The 24,161-nt window shown below is 36.2% G+C and overlaps 1 protein-coding gene across 1 annotated transcript; it reads left to right on the top strand.

The window, feature by feature from the left end:
* Positions 1 to 247: 247 nt before the first annotated feature.
* On the top strand, positions 248 to 22,520 carry LOC141428078 (G-protein coupled receptor dmsr-1-like). Its single transcript, XM_074087818.1, has 3 exons — positions 248 to 1,117; positions 2,465 to 2,645; positions 19,397 to 22,520. Exons 1-3 carry the CDS (start codon positions 311 to 313, stop codon positions 19,573 to 19,575), a joined length of 1,167 nt encoding a protein of 388 aa, XP_073943919.1. The 5' UTR covers positions 248 to 310; the 3' UTR covers positions 19,576 to 22,520.
* Positions 22,521 to 24,161: the final 1,641 nt, after the last annotated feature.

Here is a 24,161-nt window from a genome sequence, read left to right as displayed (position 1 = left end):
ATATTAACCGAAGAAAACAAAATATTATGATCGCTGCTAACCTGGTAACTTTAATTGGAGTCATAAATATTTTTCACAGCAAAAAAAGCTTTTCAAGCTAGCCTTATTTCAATTTCTTAAAATGTTAAGATGCCAGTAAAACGAAATAATTGGGCTCTATGTGAAAAATCGGAAACCTCAAATTTGTCTGATTATGCACATAGGATCATGAGATTTATAATTGGTATTTCTTTATTTTCAGATCTCCAATAACTCGCATGGACGAATAAGATATACCTTTGCGACTCAAACCAACACAGACACCTCCAAGATGTCGAGCGAGGGAAGCGGAGACGGAGGCGAGGACCTTGTATCGATGGCATACTGTTACCCCTGGGGGATGGGATTCCGGGACGTTTTCGCACAGATCCACGGCTACATCGCGCTGGTCATCTGCGTGCTCGGCTCCGTGGCTAACTCCGTCAATATCGCCGTGCTCAGCCGCAAGGAGATGGCCTCTTCCACTAACTCCATCCTCACCGGCCTCGCCGTCGCCGACCTTCTCGTCATGATCGACTATATCCCGTTCGCATGCCTCATATACGTCAAGATTGGTTCTGAACAGAGCAGAAACTCCTATGCTTCCGCAGTGTTTGTGTACTTCCATTCTATCTTCAGTCAGACGTTTCACACTATCTCTATCTGGCTGACGATCACGCTCGCGATATGGAGATATATCGCGATTAAGTTTCCACAAATGAATAGAACGTTCTGTGGTAAAAGAAACACCAATATAGCTATTACTTTAGCTTATGTCGTGTGTCCAGTGTTGTGTCTTCCTATCTATTTTGCTATGAATATTACGGAAGTCCTGACCTCCAGTGCAGGGAGTACAAACTTGACAGTGAATAGTACTAGTGCGGTAAACGTAACGTCCATCGCGGCTCCTAAGTACGCTATTACTATGACCAGTAATAAAACGTTATTGACTGCTATATTTTGGATTTACAGTGTATTTATTAAACTTATACCTTGTTTAGTATTATCAATTTTGAGCGTGTGTTTGATTATAAAAATGAAATCGAGTGACAGAAGACGGCAAAAACTATTGAAAAAGTCAGCCATAACGACGAATGAGGTAATTATTATATTAATTATTTTTGACTTGAGTTTTTAGATAACATAGCAACTATACAAGTTTGAACTGCACTTTTGGATATAATTAAGATTTATTAGGCTCATAAGCTAAAACACTGTAGATAAATATCAATTAAATCCTAAAAATAATCATAAATGTGTGTGTGTGTGTGTGTGTGTGTGTGTATGTTTCTATTTTTTTCGTGTGAAAATTACGCGATATGATTTTACAAAAATCAGAAATATTTATGTAGGTAAGTACCTAAGTATCCACTTTTATATCTCTCACCATTTTACAATATCGAAAACGTATTGGACATCGCAGTGATTTATCTCACGTTATTAAGATGATTTATCATTTCGAATCCGAGAGCAAAGGCTTCTCAAAATTTATGCTCTCCCGGGTGCCCGCAATCGCACCCAATTAAGAAAGTTGTATCAACAAGATGTCAAAGTCAAAATATTATTGAAAATCTAGATTGCTTATAGCCATCACTAGTAAAAAGAATGCTAGTAAATTACACAATATTAGTTTTTAGGATTCCGTAGGCAAAATGGCAAAAAAGGGCCCCTTAAAGTGTAGTCATGACCAATCCGTCCGTCTGTCACAGAAATTTTAATAAACTTGCAAAATTTATATTGTTGGAATTTGGAGTAAAGGCGTCTGTTTAAGCCGCTATTGAGTTTGATAGTTAATATAACAAAATTAAATATCTCTAGGGAGGACTTTACATATAAGGGCCCGGCTACACGTAGCGACTTGCATGCACCAACTCCTTGTGCAAAAATCGGCGCAAAAACTGTATGGCGTCCAAAAGCCATTTGTACGGTATAGGTACCGTTTTGTCGCTTCTTGACGCACATGCTTAATTGTGCAAATTTAAATGATTGAGCGTGTACCCTAACAGAAGCAGAAAAAATCAGCTAACATCGACGTGTGGCACATATTGCGACAGTCAAACTAAAGGTTGTATCGTAATGCTTTCTAATGTAGGCATACTTACCATGGAATAGAAGAAAGAAGTTGGGAAGGCCTATCTTGGCACATGCACCGCAATTATGAGCGAATGCTCACCATGTCTGGCCTCGTCAGATTAAAAGGAGTTGGACCGTAGTTCCCACACAGGCTAGTAGAGAATGATTTGCAGTGAGCGAAGAGTGAAAGATATGGGCCAGTGGTCAAAACAAGCAACCCGGTGGGAATCGAATCGTTACGGGGCCACACCAGTGAAGTGCACCTCAGTGCAGGTCGGGTTCGAACCCATGACTTCAGAGCTATAAGTCAAACCCTACTATGGATTTAACGTGTGTGAAAATTGTGTATCTACTTTAAGAAATAAATTTGCAGGGTGAAAAGGCGCGCCTGAACGAAGACGGTGGGAAACGTGGCGGCGGGCGTACTGACCGCACCACCCGCATGCTGCTGGCCCTGCTCGGCCTCTTCCTGGCTACGGAACTGCCCCAGGCGCTGTTCGGACTCCTCACGGCGCTTGCGCCGCACCTGTTTCAACTTTGCTACTACACATTCGGTAAATATCTATATTAATTGGACCTAATCTCTCATAATACTCGTACCAACCACAATCACATTACTCCCTTGTCTAACGTCAAGGAGACTGGTCTCGGATAGGAAATCTCCCGTCTGGAGGCTGACTACTATTGCCAATAGTTGCAGCGACATGACGGAATTAGTAGAGCAAACCTTGGCTTATCGGTGATACTTGGTAATTCGGTGATACTATGCGTTATTATCTTAATATGTTGAGCTCACAATAGTGAAATGCAAGCAATTAAATTGCTGGCAAACCGGATTTAAGATTTGCGAGCATCAAAACTGACAGCAGCCATCGATTTTATAACATAATAAAGCAGTATTAGTGATACTGTATCACCGAATTACCAAGTATCATCGATAAGCCAAGGTTTGCTCTACCGATATAAATTAAGTTTTTAAGATTCACTTTTGTTTTGCATGTGATGTTTACCTATAAGTGATTATGATACTCGGCTCAACATGTTAATACAAGCAGCGATTTCTGTTAACAATTGTTGCTGAATCTTAAATAATTATTAAATATCTCCAACGTACTTCTTACTCAATACTTTAATCATGACAGATCCGTTAGAGTCAATACCATGCTGCTAAAAAAGGGTTAATGTGAAATGACACACGTGGTTACTTTATTAAACTTCTTGCTGATATCATGATGATGAGAAGAATGACTGATCGCAGGCTAAAGTCGACTTTTTAGCAGAGTGTAAGTATCTACACGCACGGAATAATATATACAATCATAGTTATTTCTATCCCGTTTTATAAATACATGCGTAGTAGGTCGCTTGTAGGCAGTACCCCTAGTGTAAGTTTTCGGTTACAAAATACGTATCGATCGCGTTCGCGTTAAAATCTCAATTTATATGGACGAACAGCGCCTCTAGCGGAACGTTTGCGATGTTCGTGTTTCTATACAAATTGAGATTTTAACGTGAACGCGATCGAGACGTATTTTGTAACCGAAAAATTACACTAAGGGCACTGATCCGTAAAGTCACGCACGGTGGGAGTACTTGGGAGTCTCCTTAATAAGACTAACTATTGAATCTGGCCACGTAGATAGTCGATATAATTAGTTACTTTATTAGCTTTAAGAAAATATCAGCCCTGTTGTACTTTGTAAATATACTCTTAGTAACTTAGTTTTTAATTGAATGGCTGTGCCTGGCAGCATCAAGTTTTTGCTGTTAAACAGACTTCAAAAACGTTTAGTTATCTCAGATACTTGAATGATGTTGATAAGTAAAACAATGAGCAATGATCTGTGACCTCATCGCAGAACTAATGAAGTATCTACGAGTAAGTTAGAACGGTTTCGTAATCCGTGTGTTGGTATGCGTATATAGTAGGTACGTGACGTAACTGGCTATCGGATTATCCGTAATTAAATATGTCGTAACATTACGGCTGGCATCGCAGTTATTAATTTCACTATAAGGACTTATAATAATTTCTTGTAAAAACTAAAGTACCAAGGTTACTGAGAACTGCTCAGAGTTTTTATTTTTTAATTATTTTATTTCAATCTATAAAACTAAAACGTAAACTAAATAAATCTATAAATACAAAGAAAATTAGAACTCTAAACTTTCAGTTTATATATCCAACGTACCTATACCGCTTCTGAACCACCGCGATGATGTGATAGAGCTATGGAAAATATCAATCTTATTGCGCGTGAAATTTACCTTAAAAACATTCTCAAAACTCCAAGATCGATTAATCGTCCCGAAAGTGCTCACATGGCAAATTTCGTCGAAATCGTTAAAGCGAGATCCCCGATATAAGTAACTATCATTTTATTGTTTAATAAATAAATACACAAGAGTTGCTCGTTTCTTGCTCGTTTAAAGACAAAAGACAAACGTATGTGAACAAATGTATGTGAATAATATGGAATAGATTTAATCGAATAAGTAAGTGACTTGATTTTGTAATATTATTATTGTCTTTGTCTTATAACCGAGAGCTGTTTTCTTCTACTTTACATTGCCGTAGCAACTACTACTACTCAAGACTGTTGATAATTGACTTTACACCTCCTACGTATACTGATACAAGTGCATAATCATAAATTTACAGGAGAGCTGTTCAAAGGTTCCAAAACCTGTAACTTTCTCATTTGATGATATAACTTTTCAAAATTTTGCATTGGTTCCAAAGAAAATATTTGCTTTCTACCTGTATTCATGGAATTTTGAAATTTCTTATAGTTTTTGAGAAACTTGCAGATACACTACTATACGCGTATTTTACATCTTGTAGTTGTGCGGTATACTGAGCTAATTACCACTTGCTCCAGTATACGGCGTAATGCGTAGATTACTGATCTAACGATATTTTTATATTGCATATGAATTTTTAGATGAAATACTTATATGGCTTGCAATGAACAATAAAACAGATGCTCTTTTACCTTCATCTATTGATTTATAAACGTTTTTATCACTTGCGTCAATATACGCTAACATTAGCATGCCACTTGTACCAATATACCGCTAGTAATGTTTTAAACGTGCTATACAAAATACAGAAATATACCTTTATAAAAAACCTCACTTGAAATATAAATGGTTTTATTAAGAAAAGTAATTGTATTAAGTGCTTTAAATTAATGGAAGCACATTCAATGGATTCGTATTCCTGTTCAAATGTGTACTCGTATTTTATTGTGAAAGGTTCCTCATGTGATACATATATCGCATCGCACCCATTTGTATCCACATAACGGTTTATCTTTTTGTGCCTCTTCAGGGTTCCGTACCCAAAGGGTATAAACGGAAACCCTACTTCTATATACTACTTCGCTGTCCGTCCGTCTGTCACCAGGCTGTATCTCATGAACCATGATAGTTAGACAGTTGAAATTTTCACAGATTATGTATAACTGTAGTCGATATAATAAATATATAACAAAAAATAGAACAGAATAAATATTTAAGGGGGCCCCCATACAACAAATGTAATTTTTTGCCATTTTTTTGCTAATCCTAATGAAGTTGTATAGATGGTATGGAACCTTTCGTGCGCGAGTCTGATTAGCACTTTGCTTAAGCCAAGCTTTGACATGAAATATTGAGTCAAAGTCAAAATATCTTTATTCAATTTAGATTGTAACAAGCACTTATGAATGTCAAAAAAATCTACCACCGGTTCGAAAAACCTCTGTTGAGAAGAGTCTGGCAATAAACCTAGGTATATTTTGTAAACAGATTTACAATCATATTTTAGTGATATCTATACATCACAAGTATTTAGCACAACTACATATTTAAAACAGTTCTCAATTCGCTATTTGGAGTAAGCACTCGCCAATGCGGATCGGAATTATTTCCAAATTTCCCTATCCATGATATAATCATTAATTTTAATAATACGCCTTATATATTAATGTCTTCTTGACAATAGATTTAAATTTTGTGTCTGTTTCCAAGTCTTGGGAAACTTCTATAACTTCATACGGTTTACCCGTTTTCGCCATATACATAGCCAGGTACCATTTCTTAGGTGTGTATAAAAAAATGTGTATAGGGGGTTATTAAAAACCTGTACTATACTTTAAACCACATTAGGGCTACTAATTACTAATATGATCCAAGTACAAAAATACTGTGATTCGAAAAAAAAAAGTTTTGCATGGAAGTGGAGTCGCAAGAAGACTTTCTAATTTCGATGTTTTCCCACTTATATCGTATTAGTAATCAGTAACCCTAATATGGGTTACAGTATAGTACAGGATTTTTTTTATCAACCTGTAGGTATATTGAAATTTACTGTTCTCATTTTAATTAAAGCATGCATGCCTTCGCCTTCTTTTTGGGATGCTCAACTACCAGAATGCAATGTAATACTGCAATGTTATATTTCTAGCACGCGTACATGTAGGTATAGCCGAGGAAACTGAATCACGTACTGGTACTGGGGTGGAACCGTTGTACTACCAATGTTATGTTGACATCCCATACATTTGCCAAAGAAATCATAGCGAAATAGACCACGAAAAGGTTTCACATTGGATTTAGTTTCCATGACTGTCTATGAGAAATACGGCTATTGTGGTCTTGCTCTCCGCAATTGTCAGACCAAAACATGTTTTTTTATATATACTATCAAATTATGTGTTCGTAGAACAGTTTAAACGGTCCGCACGCAGCGACGGCTAGCGCGTACACTGAGGCAACTGCCAGTTACACTGGACTTCCCCGGCCCCGCCACAATATCGGTGCCGCGTATAGTGGTGCATGTCGGTTGCCTCAGTATACGTTGTACCGATTAGCAAAACGGTGTTAGATGCATTCATATACGTCACTTTATTTCCAAAACTAATAGGAATATCAGTGCAAATTTTTTGTGGTAGGTAAATAAGGAAATATTAATCACAAAAATGCAAAAAACTAAAAATCAGAAATTTGTCACTTGTACCAGTATACGTAGGAGGTATCGAAAATACCATTAAGACAATGTAAACAAAATACAACAAATATTTACTTTAAATAACGAACGGAAAACACTCGGATGATTGAACGATGTCATGTAAAGTTGAAGTATTACTATAATTTAAATTTTGGTGAGCCACATAAAAGCCGTATTATCATACATATTATATTTGAGAGGACCAAGGATTGCTCGAAGTTTCTTTTTGTAAAATTATATTTTTGGAGAATAAGCTTTAAATGTAAAACGTACTTCTGACCTAGATTTGAGCGTTAGACCGCCAGTTTGCAAATTACCAATCTTTTTGCGCGTGAAATTTACGCTAAAACCACCAAAACACGAAAACACTCTTGTTGTCTCAGAGATGTTACGAGTAAGACCAAGCTAAATCGACTATTCACCGCGGACAGCTCCCACATATTAAATTTAGTTGAAACTTTTGGAGCCGTTTCCGAGATCCCCAGAATAATTAAATACATAAGAATTGATCCTTACAGATATAACATTTCATATATATAATTTCATTACCTACTTGCATGCCAAATTCGAAGTCTCTAATAATTATAGTTACGGAATAGGGAAATTAATTGAAAAAAAAACATATCTTATTTATTGCCTATCCCGTAGGAATTTTCAGTTAGTATTGCCTACTTGCATGCAAAATTTGAAGTCTCTTATAATTATAGTTACGGAAATAGAGCCATTTTTAAGTGAAAATGTAAATCCCATTTATTCCCTATCCCGTGGAAATTTCGAAAAATCCCTTCTTAGTGTACCTCTATGTCACTTAAGGTATAATGTATGGCAAATTTCAAGCGTTTAGCTTCAGCGATTTGGACTGTGCGCTGATATATCAGTCAGTCAGTAGTCAGTCAGGACTTTGAATTTTATATATATAGATAAGCATAATCTGCGAGATACCGGTATGGGTTTCTAGTTAAAAACGATTTTTAGTCTGCACGTACTAATTCCTAAAAGCAAAATACTAACTTTTTTGATTACTTCAGAAGTATAACGTATTCAAAAGAGGTTGTAATCGTTTCACCCAAAATATGGGTGCTACGTCAAAATACGGACGTCGGTTGCGGAAGGCATGAGGGGGGGACGGCTGCGACCGCTTATGTCACGAGCGATAAAGACAGCAATATCCCAAACGAATACCTAACGCTGCCGTGCGACCGCCAGGGAGACTACTCTTAATATTTTTTGCCGATATTCAAAGTAAACGGTCTTAAGGTGGTTTTCCACCGGCGTCTCGCCTCGCCGGTGGAAAATCACCATCAAACAATGAAATGAAAATAATGAGAAGGACAGAATTAGGGTTTCTGGTTTCTCGACCTTTTTTTTTCTCGAGATTCGAGAATTCTCGAGGCTAATTTCTCGAGTTTTCTCGGGTTCTCGAGTCTTTTATAAAAACCTCAATAGAAACCATGAAATTAAGTATTTTTTTAATCTGTAAGGTTTTTATTGCACCATAATCATAATTTTGACGTATTTTTCCCCGATTTCCCGGAGGAAGGTTATTTTTTTCGAGCGTAGTATATGCTATCCACGAAGACATAAAATAAATAAATAAATAAATATCACGGGACAATTCACACCAATTGACCTAGTCCCAAAGTAAGCTTAGCAAAGCTATAATTATATAGATACATACTTAAATACATATTAAACACCCAAGACCCGAGAACAAACATTAGTATTTTTCATACAAATATCTGCCCCGACACGGGAATCGAACCCGGGACCTCAAGCTTCGTAGTCAGGTTCTCTAACCACTAGGCCATCTGGTCGTCTAAACCACGATGACATCCACGATTTTGTCAAAATTAGACATTAATGACATTGTAATAAGAACCACGGCACGCGTCATCGTGAATGACTCTACCTATATGTATGTAAGTCCATTTTTTTGGTCCTCGCTTTAGCCAAAACGGCTGGACTGATTTTAGCATACTTATGAGGTATCATTATATCCGTCATAACTGACGGAGTGACATAAGATACGAGTAGGTATGTGTTATTTCAGGCGTTCACGAATAAAAATATGCCGGAGAAATTAAAAATAAATATTTTGTATTGTAACAATATGGGTATCAAATGAAAGCTAATAATTTGCCGATTCTAATTAGAAAGGGGTACATCAAAAATCAAGACTAAAATCGAAATTCATATTGAAGTCTGTTCTAAATATCTTTACCTCTTCTATCTTTATCTTTCTTTTTCTTTTTTTTTTTCTTTTTTTTTATCTTTGTCTTTATGCTTTTACTTAATCGACCATATTCTTTCACAGATATGTCAAAAAAGTATGAAATAAACCAAAAAAATCAAAAACTCAAATCAAATTCATTTCTAGACCAGCTCAAACATTTTTAGTAATGGGCCTCAATTGTTCAACTTTAAGTTTAGCTACTTAACAGAGTTTTAGGCCACTAGACTTATTTTCTTGCTTTTCTTTTTTTTAAAGTAACTAGTCGGGTTTTTGATTTTTTTGTACTTTTACTATGTACCTCTTATTAAGGTAAGGCAAGGAACAAAAATAATCTTACGTCATAATCAAAACTTAAGAATAAACTGAACAGATTAATATATTAACTACACGGAAAAAAAGGATGTCTTAGATTAAGACAAATACCCTTTGTCAATACAATAATATTTCGTATATAGCTGGACGCCATATTGTATTGGATGAAGACAAATATTGCCTTGGGTTAAAACTATTATCTTACTTAAAGAAAATAATTAAAACGTTATATATTCATTATAATCTCTATGTATAAACTTGTGTTCTCTGTACTGTTTACTGTATTGGTGTGCAATAAAGAGTTATTGTATTGTATTGTATTGTATAATTTATAGGTATTTAACGTCATAAACGTTCTATTATTATTATAATTATTCACAGTACAAGATAATAAAATTATATCAAGTAATTTTTAAAGTTGTACAATTATGAGTTTACATACATAAAAAAGAACTAACCTAAAATAACTTAACTAACTGTAACAATGAAAATTATAAAAAGAATACCCCGTCTAGAAAATAATTACTTCGATTGAAACAATATTCTTGAGACTATGAATATTCTTGGTCGAAGAATTCCTTTTTTTCCGTGTATGTGCACGAGAGTTAACAACTTTTGGGAGTACAGATGAAAATGTCTATGGCTTTTTTTGCATGGGGGAGAATACTAAGCTATCTAATTTTAATTAATAAGTATTTTACTTTAGTTATTCAGTCCCCAAAAGCCATGAACAGCGAAAAACCGCATCTGGCGCATTTGAATTTGGAACACGAGAATTCTCGAGTTCCGGTAAATTTTTTCTCGTCTCGAGTGTAGCCAAAAACTCGAGCAGAAACCCTAGGCAGAATATTGTGAATCTCTCATCAGTTCCTCTTTAGGTAAGCGCCTTTTACTAAAGACGATTTCTTATTAGTTCTGTACGACAGAAGAGGCTGTCAGATGCCAACGTGTGAACTAATCGTTTCGTCATCTCATCTCGTTTACGTAGGTACTAAGCAGGCCAAGATACTGGGATAACCTACTATTTCTTACTAGTCGCTTGCCTACTACTTTTTTACTTGAAAGTAAAGAGACATTTGCACGGTTCGAGAAATATTAAACTACATTCATATACCTACCTATTACAGCAATGTAATGGTTGCTAAATATATGAGCGCGCCGGTATTGTCTGTTCGGCACTTGTTCAGCTTAGCCGACCTAGCGTTGTTATATTATATTTATTTATATATGTATGGCAGAGTCGAGCGGCTTTTTTCCCGAACATTCTGGCTGTGCCGGTTGGTATTCTAAAACAAGTCAGAAATATCTCGAATGTCACTACACTAAAAATCGATTAATGTGGAACTGCATGTGGATGCTACATTTTTATGGAACTCACACCATTTGAAGATACGACTTGAGAATGGTAAAAATCTGTGAATCGTGACAAAAAGATCGATTAAAATTTTAGATCATTTGGTAAAATTGTTAACTTTTGTCTAAAGTGCTGTTCTACTCGTATTTTAAATTGAACACATTTTATTTTCGCTTTAGAGTGGTTTTTCACAGATTTGATTTCGAAAATCACCCTTGAGGTGTGATGTAATCTGGGATAAATTGGCTGCAGTAATTGGATAGGTACTTATGTGGACCACCAGGGAGCACACCAACGCCTTTACCAACAGCAGGTACAAAGTAGTCGCTGTTGTCGAATACGGATAGGTACGAAAGATTATTAAATTGCAATAATCCTTCTTCGATGCTGGGAAAAATGTGATACTTTAGTAGGCGTCCAAAGTTTTAACCAGAGCAAATTAAATATGGTAACAACGCCGAATTTAATTTTCAAACCTTAAAAGTGAAGGTTTGGGCTAACGAGGCTGTCTAACTTTGCTTGTATCTCCTACCTAACAGTGAAGCTTAATTAGATTTGGTTTAACTCAGGTATACAGTGAATAATAGATAATACAGCTTTGTAACACAATGTTTAGTTAGACACAGACCAGTTTCCAATAAAAATGTTCTGTGGTATACATTCGAGGTATTAGCGTGCCCCCAGTAATTAAGTTTTTCTATGACGACGCATCCATATCATTTATTTATCAACTACTTGCTCCTACAGAGACTCTTAATAAGGCACTCTTACGGTTACTCATGAGGTTAGGTACATGACTTTTGCAGGTGGTAGGACCTTGTGCAAGGTCCGCCCGGATTGCTACCACCATCTTGCTCGCTAATCCTGCCGTGAAGCAGCAGTGCTTGCACTGTTGTGTTTCGGCGTGGAGAGTAAGACAGCCGGTGAAATTACTGGCACCTGAGGTATTCCATCTTAGGCCTCTAGGTTGGCAACGCATCTGCAATACCCCTGGCGTTGCAGATGTTTATGGGCGGTGGTGATCTCTTACCATCAGGAGACCCACTTGCTCGTTTGCCATCCAGTCGTATAAAAAAAAAAAAAAAAACCTAATGAAAACTTGTCGGGCGTACTTCCACTACAAACATACGTGATTTTTATTTGTTTACAATTTAATCTCAACTTGAGTATTAAAAACATGTATTTTAATTTATCAAGTACACACTATATATAAGTACTTATATCAATCATCATCATATCAAATTATCAAGTATACACTAAATTATGTATAAGGTTGAATGTAAAGGTTCTAACCTTCATTTGTGCCTGCGTATATGACGCCGATTTTTAGCCTCGTTTCGTTATTAGGTACTTCAAAAATATGATGAGTTTAATCTGTCATCTCCCAGGATAACAGGATCAAAGGAATTTGGGCACAAATTTGTGCCTCTGGGAGAGGATAGGTTAAAGAATAAAATATAACTGAATGCAGAGTGTAGGCCGCTTAAATCCATTTGTCAATTGTCAGTCGGTTGCCTCAAAGGAAATACTATGTACAATGTCGTCTCGGAATAGCGACTGTCGCTTATTTCACTAACGCAAACTATATGACGGGTGACGCTTCTCACCATGCTGACTGAATTTTGTTGTATCAGGCCATATTGCCATTTTGATAGATCTCCGAGTATGTCAGTTGAATGTTCATACTCATATTCATTTATTCGTTCACGTGTTGTTTTCCGTTTTATATTATACAGTAAATAAATTATTTAACAGGCCGCACATGTAACGAGTTAAGAACCCCTTTTTAGGGTTCCGGAGCCAAAATGGCAAAAACGGAACCCTTATAGTTTCGCCATGTCTGTCTGTCTGTCTGTCTGTCCGTCCGCGGCTTTGCTCAGAGACTATCAATGCTAGAAAGCTGTAATTTTGCACGGATATATAAGTAAACTATGCCGACAAAATGGTACAACTAAAAATTAAAAAAAAATTTTTTTAGGGTACCTCCCATAGACGTAAAGTGGGGGTGATTTTTTTTCTCATCCAACCCTATAGTGTAGGGTATCGTTGGACGTCTTTTAAAACCATTAGGTGGTTGCTAAAACGATTTTTCGATTCAGTGATTTGTTTGCGAAATATTCAACTTTAAAGTGCAAATTTTCATTAAAATCGAGCGTCCCCCCTCTAAAATCTAAACCGGTGGGTGGAAAAATTTGAAAAAAATCAGGATGGTAGTAAGTATATCAAACTTTCAAGGAAAACTATAACGGCTAAGTTTGCTTGAGAATTCTTAGTAGTTTATGAGTAAGTATAAAAAGTATAAGTAATAGCAGCCTAAGGTATAAAATATACCTAAACTTGGAAGATTTCGTATAAAATACGAAATCTTTAGAAAAATATTACTTAATTTTTCCGTAATGGCTACGGAACCCTATTTTGGGCGTGTCCGACACGCTCTTGGCCGGTTTTTATTCATAGCAAAACCTGTCTGTTTGAGCTGCTGAGGAGAAAATGTGTTTTTTTTTCTTTACGAGTATGTTTAAATAGCGAAAATAACTCACTGTCATAAAAGTACGGTTAACTTTATTTACTTAGTTTACTTTCTTTCAGTGAATTTATCTAGGGCAACCGGATAGCCAAGTGGTTAGAGAATCTGACAATGGGTTCGATCCCCGTTCGGGGCAAATGTTTGTATGAGTAATACGAATGTTTTTTCACGGGTCTTGGATGTTTAATATTTTTTTATTATTCGACTGGATGGAAAACGAGCAAGTGGGTCACCTGATGGTAAGAGATTACCACCGCCCATAGACACTTGCAACACCAGGGGGATTGCAGATGCGTTGCCAACCTAGAGGCCTAAGATGGGATACCTCAAGTGCCAGTAATTTCACCGGCTGTCTTACTCTCCACGCCGAACTCAACAATGCTATTCACGGCAGGATTAGCAAGCAAGATGGTGGTAACAATCCGGGCGGACCTTGCACAAGGTCCTACCACCTGCAAAATGCCCTGCACCTGCACCTGTAATATGTTTTAATGTATGTATTTATCTACCTATATAAGTACGTTTATCCGTTGCCTAGTATCCATACTCGTAGTACTTACTGATATTGTTAAAAACTCGGAGAAATATGAGACAAATTATGAAAGACTAATCAGGCAATGTACGCGCAGAAAGGATTTGACTAGATTGATTGTCCCCAACCTCAAAGTAGTCAAACATAGCTCGAGAAATCAAACTATTAAATTGTACAATAGCTTACCTAAGGACTTGAAGTTAAATAATGTAAAGGTTTTCAAAAAGTTGAAAAAGTGCTATTATGATGTTAATGACTTCATTAATAGCGAGTCATCTTAGTTTGCATGTTATATTGTTGTGGTGTTTATTGTTTTTTCTTGCTTGTTTTGATCTTTAAAATTCAATCTATTGATTATTATGATTTTTTATGTCGAGCTGACATGATTGGTTTCGGCATAAGTAAATTAAACTTGGTGTGATTTTTTGTTGTGTTGTGTAAACGTATTAGTTTCATTTCTCATAATTATTACTTTTGAGTTTGATATGATAGGATTTAAAATTGTTGTAATTATTGTACCTTATTGTATTGTAATTGTAATTATTGTTGATATCCGACACAATGTAAAATTGTTATGGAAATAAATAATCTGAAATCTGAATCTGAAGTACAAGCTTTGCTTAGTTTGGGACTAGATTCATTTGTGTCAATTGCCCCATGATATTTATTAATTATTTATTTATTTAAGGATTAACTTACGCCTGCATTCGTGAGAATTTTGCTAAGTCTACCCTTATTCTTCGTCGCATATAAAGGACATCTGCCTGTATGCACAATTTCGGTTTTCTAGGTCCAAGGGTTTGGGTTGGGCGTTGATAAGCCAGTCATGAAGTCAATTTAATGTGTGTAAGCAAATTAGGCAAATAAATACCTATGTTGCAAGTAAAGGCTAGGCTGTCAGCAACGTGAATATAAAATGCTAATTGATTAATTTAAACTTTTCGCACAAGATGTGTGCGTGAAGATAACTAACAATTAATTTAATATTAACTTTCGATGTACTTGCAAAAGAGCGTGTTTTAGTTATGTTTGAACAGACTGTTCTCTTTTAACTTTGCGTAAGTTCTTTACCGTATTTAATTATATTTAATTCAAGATAATTTAATTATGTCCATTTTCAAAGTGTTTTAAATTAAACTACAGTTGAAGAATCAGTGTTACAGTCTTCAGATTAAGAGTAAAGTTGTCAAGCAAATAAAATACCTACAGATGCGTAATGATTTTCCATCGTACCTACTTTACCGGCAAAGTTCGCATTTGTCGCTTCAGTACCTAGTACCTACCCATCGTTCAGCCGTTTTGACGTTAAATAATAAATTTCCATATTAATGGACATGACTGACATATTACTCATTTTTTCTACTCCTGTACTGTAATCTGTGATTTACTTAATCACAAACAGTAATATAACAACATACATAACAAGATTATGGAAAAGTTTACCTATATTGTCTGTTCCCCATAACAGCACTGTACGGTATTTGACTATTTTGTATATGTTTTATAAATTAAAACTACACAATGCCTGTTATCGAATAGAAAATAAATTTTTAAGCTACCTTTACAAATAACAAAGTTATAAAGGTTTGAAATTCAAGATTAGACAGAGAAAGACATACTGGCATGTGACGTCACACGCCAGTACCGCTACCGCCATACTTGCTGCATAGAGAAAAGCGTTTGAGAACGAGACAGGTATATAGATTTTTCAAAGAATCACTTTAATCCAATTTTCAACCGATTTGAATTTTCTCTTCGCTAAACAATATCTGTATATCTATATTTTCATACTAATAAAATCAGGAGTTGTCAAATACCGTATTGTAATGTTGCTAAAACGATTCTGCAACCACTTACTTTTTTTTGCTTAATTCGTACGTTCGGACACGCTAAGGTGCAGCCAGTTACATATTTTATATGGTTTTTATACAGAATAAAAACGTTCCGAACATATCCATAGCCTGCCAACATTTAAGTAACGCATATTTTTAACATCGTCACAGGTAAGGCGTTTACACGTTAATCAAATACAAAATTTAACCTAGACTTTCGACATTTCCATATTTCTCACTTGTTTATTGTTGTTTACCTTCTCTTTGCGTTTGCCATACTTTTTACTAAAGTATTAAAACATTTAATGTTTACTTTTTCTCTAATTTTGTATTTTAATGAATAAGTACCCAGTCGAAGAAAAAGTACTGTATACGACGTTGTATAAGTAAGTAAAAAAAAAACCGTGGCTTCTTTTTCTTACGATGTTTGCTAAAGCTCATATCGGCGCGGCGTAACTCACGCCACTCACCTTTTTTGAACCCTGTTATGCAGTTGTTGCCACTTAGCATAGAATAGGTACTATGATGATTGGCACTTTGGGTGCTGTCATATTCCGATTGAGATCCTAATTTTCCCGATTGAAATAAGTACATTATATCTACATGTACCGTAATAAATGTAATAATCTCTACCTAAAACATGTTATTTTTGGTAGGTGTTTGTAATTTGCGCTGCGTTTGGTGGCCAGTGCGTGCCGCAAAATGCAACACGTACGACTACTTCACAATATCTTTTGACATCGAGAACGCGACGGGAGCCTTTTCTCAGCCGCGTAACCGTCTGTCGCGGACATAACACGACTGCACTTAGACAACGTTGTCTCGCTCAGCCCAAACGACTAAATTTACTCACATGCTTGTGCTAAGAGGAAATTGAGTTTTATTAAGATATACAGCGACCCTTGCTTTTATTAGTTTACTTTATAGTTTTCCGCCTCATTTCCGCCATAAAGCTGGTTTCTTCAAGTAAAAGCACTTTCTTGATCGGAGATTTGTCTCAATGTTAAGTTTTTGATTGGTATCTAGGACAAAACTTGGGCAATTAAGCAAGCTTTCTTCAGAGTTTAGCGTAAGTAATTAATCAAATTAACTTTGCCGAACTTTTGACCTCACGTTGTTAAGTAAAATTTATATTTTAGACCTTGGGCGAGTACTATCCGCGAAAATTTTAGTTTTCTGAAATTATCAGGTACAGCTAGGTAGGCAGGTATTTGTATAAATTATATAATTGAATAACGTAAGAGTACATAGGTATAGGTAGTGCTACTACCTATAGGCATAGGGGTAGGTAGAACTGATTGCATTAAAGAAGAATGAATCAAATTAATGAGTCCCGCTGTCATTACATGGCATGTTCGTGTGTGCGTGACCTCAACTCTGGTGGCACTACTTATACTTTATTAATATCTGTATATGTATAGCGCATAAATAAGCATATCACTGTATAGTAGGTAGTTAAAGGTATAGGTAGAGTCATTTACGATGACGCGTGCCGTGGTTCTTATTACAATGTCGTTAATGTCCAATTTTGTCAAAATCACTGAGATTTTAACTTTGCCGGTTTATAATATTTATCCTATACTTAATGAATTTTACATTGTGAATAAGAACTACATTATTATTACGCTCTCACTGGGCAGTTATATATGTATATATATATATACCAGCAGTCTGAAATCTAGCATAATATCAGCCACCAAACCAAACAGAAACTTAGAGCCATATTTCAATATTTCAGTCCCTCCCTATAATAGTTACTGTCGCCTGTTTTAACACGGAGTTTAGAACAACCACCACCACCATAGAGGTCCTGAAAAATATGACATGTACCCAGACGACATTAGATTACCTGCAACACATCAATACTCTTTTTAGCATTCCGTAGTCATAGTTAAGTGTGACAAAGAAACCCTATTATAGAAACTCCGGCTGTCACGAGGCTGTCATTCGAACCATAGAAGCGATAAAAAATTTACGCGGTCTGTGTAAGGCCGATATAACTACATAGCCGCTTACTTTATGCTCTTAAATCATTCATCCGATTGCTATGAAGCTTTGATGGGTTGGTCTGCTACGCAGGCGAAGCTTCTTGGCAATAAATGTTTCTTTCTTTCTTTACGTGGAATTGTCATTACAACACCTGTTTCTCATAGGTACTGCTAGAATATAACAATTAAAGGGAGTCTCTGTATCCATTCAAGGCGCGTTTTATTTTTCAGCGATATCTCTCAATTTTAATAGTGTAAAACCCTTCGTGAGCAAGTTTTCTTTCTTTTATGGGTTCCGTACCTCAAAATTAAAAAAACGGAACAGTTATAGGATCACTTTGTTGTCCACCCGTCTGTCTATCACCGCCCTTTATCTCGGGAACGCGTGGAGATATCCAGTTGAAATGAAACCCATATACTGAGGTCTACAGTCCTTTGAAGCTGTGAAAAAAAACAAACTTCTAATTCAACAAAATCAAATGATACAGTTATTAAAAAAAGGTGTTTCCATTTTTTCTTCTTCTTTTTGTTGAGGCTTTGAACACTCCAGGTGATCATGTCAGCCTCATGGGTGCTCACTCATTTTCCCTACGCAAGGGACATATATATAAAAACCGGCCTAGAGCGTGTCGGATACGCCCAAGATAGGGTTCCGTAGCCATTACGAAAAAAAATCAAGTAATATTATGTGCGTTATAACACAATTAAAACTCTAACTATAGTCTTAAAATCTATTACCAGAAAAAGAGCGTATCTTCACGGCGCTAACGTCCTTTTGTTGAGAAGCGCAGTTTTTCTGCAATAACTCAAAAACGGTATATCCGATCATGTTGAAACCAATTTTCGTTTAAAGTATTTATTAAGCGTTACCTTTTCATATTTTTTGAAATTTTTTTTGGACAAACGATTTACAAGATAGAGGGGGGGGGCACCATTTTTGCTACTTTGGGAGTGATTATTTCCGGAAATCTTCAATTCATCTAAAATTTTTTTGAGAATCCTTACTATCTTTTCAAAAGAGCTGTCGAACTATGTGCCAAACGTTGATGCGAGTTAAAAAAAAAACAATTTCTGTTACGTGTATGGAGGGGGGCACTTGTAATTTAACTACAGAACTAAATAGCGGCTTTGACAAAACATCTGTACTCCAAATTTCATTGATATACATCTTGTAGTTTTCGAGTAAAATGCCTGTGACATACGGACGGACAGACAGACAGACAGACAGACGGACTTGACGAAACTATAAGGGTTCCGTTTTTGCCATTTTGGCTCCGAAAACGAGCAAGTGGGACTGAAAGACTGAGCGAGTGAAACTTTTTGCTTAGGAGCGGCGCTCTATCAGATCACTGTATATTCATAAATACCTACAAATTTGTATGGAACCCTCAGTACGCGAGTCCTACTCGCGCGTGGCCGGTTTTTCGACGAGAAAGGCTTGCCATGTCGTAAGATTGTTAGGTTCTAGCAGCTTAAGGCCAGATAAAACGAACGGATGCTGCAAAATACAAAATTACAATAAATTTATTTTCAGGTGAGGTAATGGACTTGATGGCGCTGGTGGGATCGGCGATCAACTTCGTGTTGTACTGTAGCATGAGCCGGCAGTTCCGCAGCACTTTCACGCGACTGGCCCGGAAGGTGCTGCCGCTGCCGCTGCCGCTGCTGGACCAACAAGGCTCGGCGCCGCTCACTACTGCCACCAATGCGTAGCATTCTCGGGCCGCGGCGTCCTCTGTCGCGTACCTATGATAACTTCACCAAAGACTCAGAAAACCTAGCACAGAACACACATATCCCGTGGAACCGAATATTTAAGTCAGTGGGTATGAAAGTACCTGTTGTTTCTGGCTACTAGTGGTTGGATTGGATCGATGGACTTTGGGGAATAAGTGTAGTTAGTGGTTGTTTTCGCTCATTGATTCTGTGTTCGAGTACGATTCGTGTGATACCGTCAGCAGGCAACTGGTGTCAAGTCCTCGTTCATGACTATGATTCCTGTAAGGTAGTCAGCGGACCATTGAAACTTAGAACCAAATGTACAAAAAAAAATTAAGTAATAAGTAGACATCAATTTTGCTACCCCTAAGTACCTAATGTTGTACATGAACTTATGTTTGTATATGAACCTTTATCTTGCACCTCCACTACTACATGTTCAATACAGCTAAATACATCTGTAGGGCACATAACTTTTCGTGTGGAAATGAGTCTAATTGTAACTATTTATTAATATAAACTTTCACAAAGTATTAAATAATCAAATTTCGCTTTTGTAAGTACCTATATTTTAATTTCAATCGGAATAAAATTAAACTATTGACTTCACAGTGGGATTAGCAGAGTTAGTTATGTACATGTTCCAGTTGTAAATTAATCATCAGGGTAAAAAGTAAACAGTATGGCGCTATCACGCTCAAAGCAAACGAAAACAGCAGTGTACCTACTGTGTAGGCGACGAACGTGCGATTGTAAATTACCTCATTTTATTCAGTTCACGCATTTATAACCGTCAAACAATTTAAACTTTCATTATCAATCAATTGTTTTGTTTGAATTTGAAAATAATTTGACGTCGTCTAACTTTAGTTTGCAAGCACATTGAAGTAAGTATACAACTTTAACGGCTTTGTTGTAAATACATAAAGTGATTAATATTGTGTCGCACGCATCTTTGATGTGCATTTATTTTCAAATAGAATAATGGATTACGTTACGATCAGTGATTAAGTGTAAGAGATAGACAAAATTTAGATAGGTATGTTTACGTTATAAGACCAGACAGTATGGTAACAACAGCGATTTTATCTGTACCTACATATTTAACCCAAGTTTTAAAATGTCGCAGTGTTCTTATATTTTTTTGTTAATAACTCTATTTCTTGGCTACTCGTAATATAATTTTTGACTCACCAGTGACTTCTATTAAGTTTTTTATACGACACAAAATAAACGAATAACAGCGATATAACGAGACATTTCCCATTACATATGTATGTTAGTTATACCTACTCAGAAACAACTGTAGTAACGATAAAAATAAATTCTACGAAAAATAGATTCAGAGGTCTTGTCACGTCTCTGAAAATTGATATCGACATCTGGAACCTTGAACTTGGAATATTGTTCAGCAAAAAAGTAGTTGCTTTACATTATTATTGTAAAAGCCACACTGAATCTGCACAGCCTGTTTTACCTCTTGTTAGATACGAAAATATTCTTTGGTTTATCTTTGATGTTAAGTATAACGATGTTTTTGTTATTACATTCGTTTCGACTTGATTGGCAGGTACATATTTTGTTGTTTGTTAGTTAAGCATATTAAATGGGTTCAAAATATTGAAATGTAACGTGGACACATTTATATTTAGAAAATACCAAATACCGTTAATTTGCCAGAACTGAATATACATTTATTAATATTATAAATTTACTACTATGTATAAGTGCTATGCGACTGTGGATCACTTGAAAATAAATGATACAATAGGTACACTGATGAAGCGTCCATTGTAAGGTGGTTTAGGAGGCACCGCTAAATGAAATATATTCTAAATTGAACGTGTCTTGATTTTACTGTTTCTGGTCACGGCTCACGTCGCATTGTATCCAAACTGGAATATGACCCAAAAGTTTGCTTGACAAATGCTCCATCCCGCATAAAGCCTATCACCATCCAACATTAAAATAAAAGTTGGTGCCTCTGCTGCGTCATTGCTATCAGAACTCATATATTAGCTTATTCATTTTGATTATGTTATGCAATGATTTTCAAAACACTTCAGCAATCGTAAGGTGCAAGTGTTAGGTATGAGTTTTAAAAGTCTATTTAAATCGAAATTTATTCAGTGTAGAACACACGAATGTTAATATTCATATTGAATTCAGTCATCTGCTTTTGAATTATGAATCGGAAAGAAAATAAGGGGTTTATTTTATTAATTCTTGGGTACGGCGGACCAGGCATAATTTTAATTACGGGATCCTTTTTGTTACAGGTGAATATTTATGAGTTATCGTTTTGGTTCACGAGTAGTCTACTGAAAGCTATACTCCATTTATTTTAACATTTGAAACTTAACGGTAAAATTTGCGCACTTTTTTTAAATGAAACAACGGAACTGTTTAAAATTGTGTGAACTTCTATAATAAAACATAATAAATAACGCTAGTAAATGCAGGTACACACATGCGCATGTAGGTATTTTTAGTCCATTTGTGTTCGAAATATCGAGAAAAGTGTATTACAATTTGACCGTTAATTCAAACCTTAAATTAAACGGAGTATAGGTATTACGAGTCGGTACCGAGGGGCAGGCGGCCGTCTGCGGCCCGCGTTAACTGCGTGTCTGTACGTGCAGGTGAGTTGACGTACCTGTAAATGTTTTACTGTAGTAATTAACTTGTATAAATCTGGAAATAAGACGTAATAGTGAAATGTATTAGATTGTAATATATATCCATAGCTAGTTAGATCGCATGTTTTGCTAAAAGCTGAGTTCGATTGTGGAATTTCATACGAATATTGTGAACATTTTAGTGTTAGATTACTTAGTTCTAAAATGAATCAGTATGTCTGTCTAGTCGCCGATGTTATCATAATGTTAACATTATATTTTTCGCTAAAACAAAGCATGTGAGTAAAGAAATAAATTATTGGTCGTTGTTTCATTTCACTAAACTCCGAATGAACAAGTATATTAAAGCAAAAACCGTGATAAAGATAAATATAAATTCTTTATCTGTTGCAATTACAATTAGGCTAGCAGCCAAATCTTAGACCATCACTTTTCAGTAGCGCATGAAAAATATTTTTAGATTAGACTGAATAAATAGCCAATATAATATTGGTATAATAGGTAAGAAGGCACTGAACTGGTATTTCACAGTTATTACAAAGTAAATCGATTTTAGAATGTTGACATCTTAAGCGAAAAGTGATATATCGTTGTTTGAAAATAAAATTGTCGTTCCTGTCCCAAGACACACTCTGTCTCGACCGACGGCACTGACATAAACATAATAAGAAATCCACTTTTTACCATCGACGGACTGGAGCCCCCTCCGGCTGCCCGCTGTTCCCATTTCATCCGTATTATAATAATTAATGAAAAGAGAACAAACACTTTTTAGACAACTTACCTCAAGGAGTCAGATTTCAGTTTAATGGATGTTAAATGAAGGCAGGTTTCTAAAGAGCCCTTTGTGTTGAAGATTATAAACACAATCTTCCGTGAATCTTAGGGTTTAATTTTCATTTACCTATATAAGTTTTAGGGTAGAGCAGAGCCGAGAAGTTTTTCAAAAAGCCCAACATTACACCCTATATATTAGAAGACTAGCTTTCGCCCGCGGCTTCGTCCGCGTGGAATTCGGTTATCGCGCGCCGTTCCCTCGGGGACTGTGCATTTTTCCGGGATATATAAAGTAGCCTATGTTACCTACTCTCTTGTCCATAAACTATCTCTATGCCAAAAATCACGTCGATCCGTCGCTCCGTTTTGACGTGAAAAACGGACAAACATACAAACACACTTTCGCATTTATAATACTAGCTTTTGCCCGCGGCTTCATCCGCGTGGAATTCGGTTATCGCGCGCCGTTCCCTCGGGGACTGTAAATTTTTCCGGGATAAAAAGTAGCCTATGTTACTCTCTGGCCCATAAACTATTGCTATGCCAAAATTCAAGTCGATCCGTCGCTCCGTTTCAACGTGAAAGACGGACAAACATACAAACGCACTCACTTTTTTAATATTAGTATGGGTAGTGCCATGTCAATGCCCATTGTAAATAATGCTTCCCAAATATTAGCTAAAATGACTTGCTGCCAGAAAATTATAGGCTGATGTGCATGGATTCGACTTTGGCCAAGCCTTAACTCAAGTTTGGTTGAATTCAAAGGTGTGGCCGAAAGTGGGGCGAAGGTGCTTTTTTGGTCGAAGTTTAGCCAAACCCAAAATCGTAGCTTCCGTCGGACACTACATTTATTCTATATCTATCTATCTATCTATACATACAAGTTGTCGTGCTAATCTATATCTTATACCTACATTAGGTATAATAAATCGGTAGAAAGTCGGTGTCTGTCTAGTGTCTGTACATTAGAAATATTTGAGGGGCCTTTATTAGCGCAATAGAACCAATAGAACCATTATTATCTGTTTGTCTGTGCATTCGTTCACGCTAATCTCAGAAACGGCTTAACGTAGAAAGATGCGGTTTTCACTCATGTGTTATCGTTGCCTTGGATTAACATTTATATTCATTATTATTTAAGTATATTTATATTCAATGAAA

This window comes from Choristoneura fumiferana, chromosome 5 (genome assembly GCF_025370935.1).
Source record: "Choristoneura fumiferana chromosome 5, NRCan_CFum_1, whole genome shotgun sequence".
Taxonomy (NCBI): Eukaryota; Metazoa; Arthropoda; class Insecta; order Lepidoptera; family Tortricidae; genus Choristoneura; species Choristoneura fumiferana.
The sequence above is the reverse complement of the archived record's forward strand: the minus strand, read 5'-3'. Positions and strand labels throughout refer to the sequence as shown.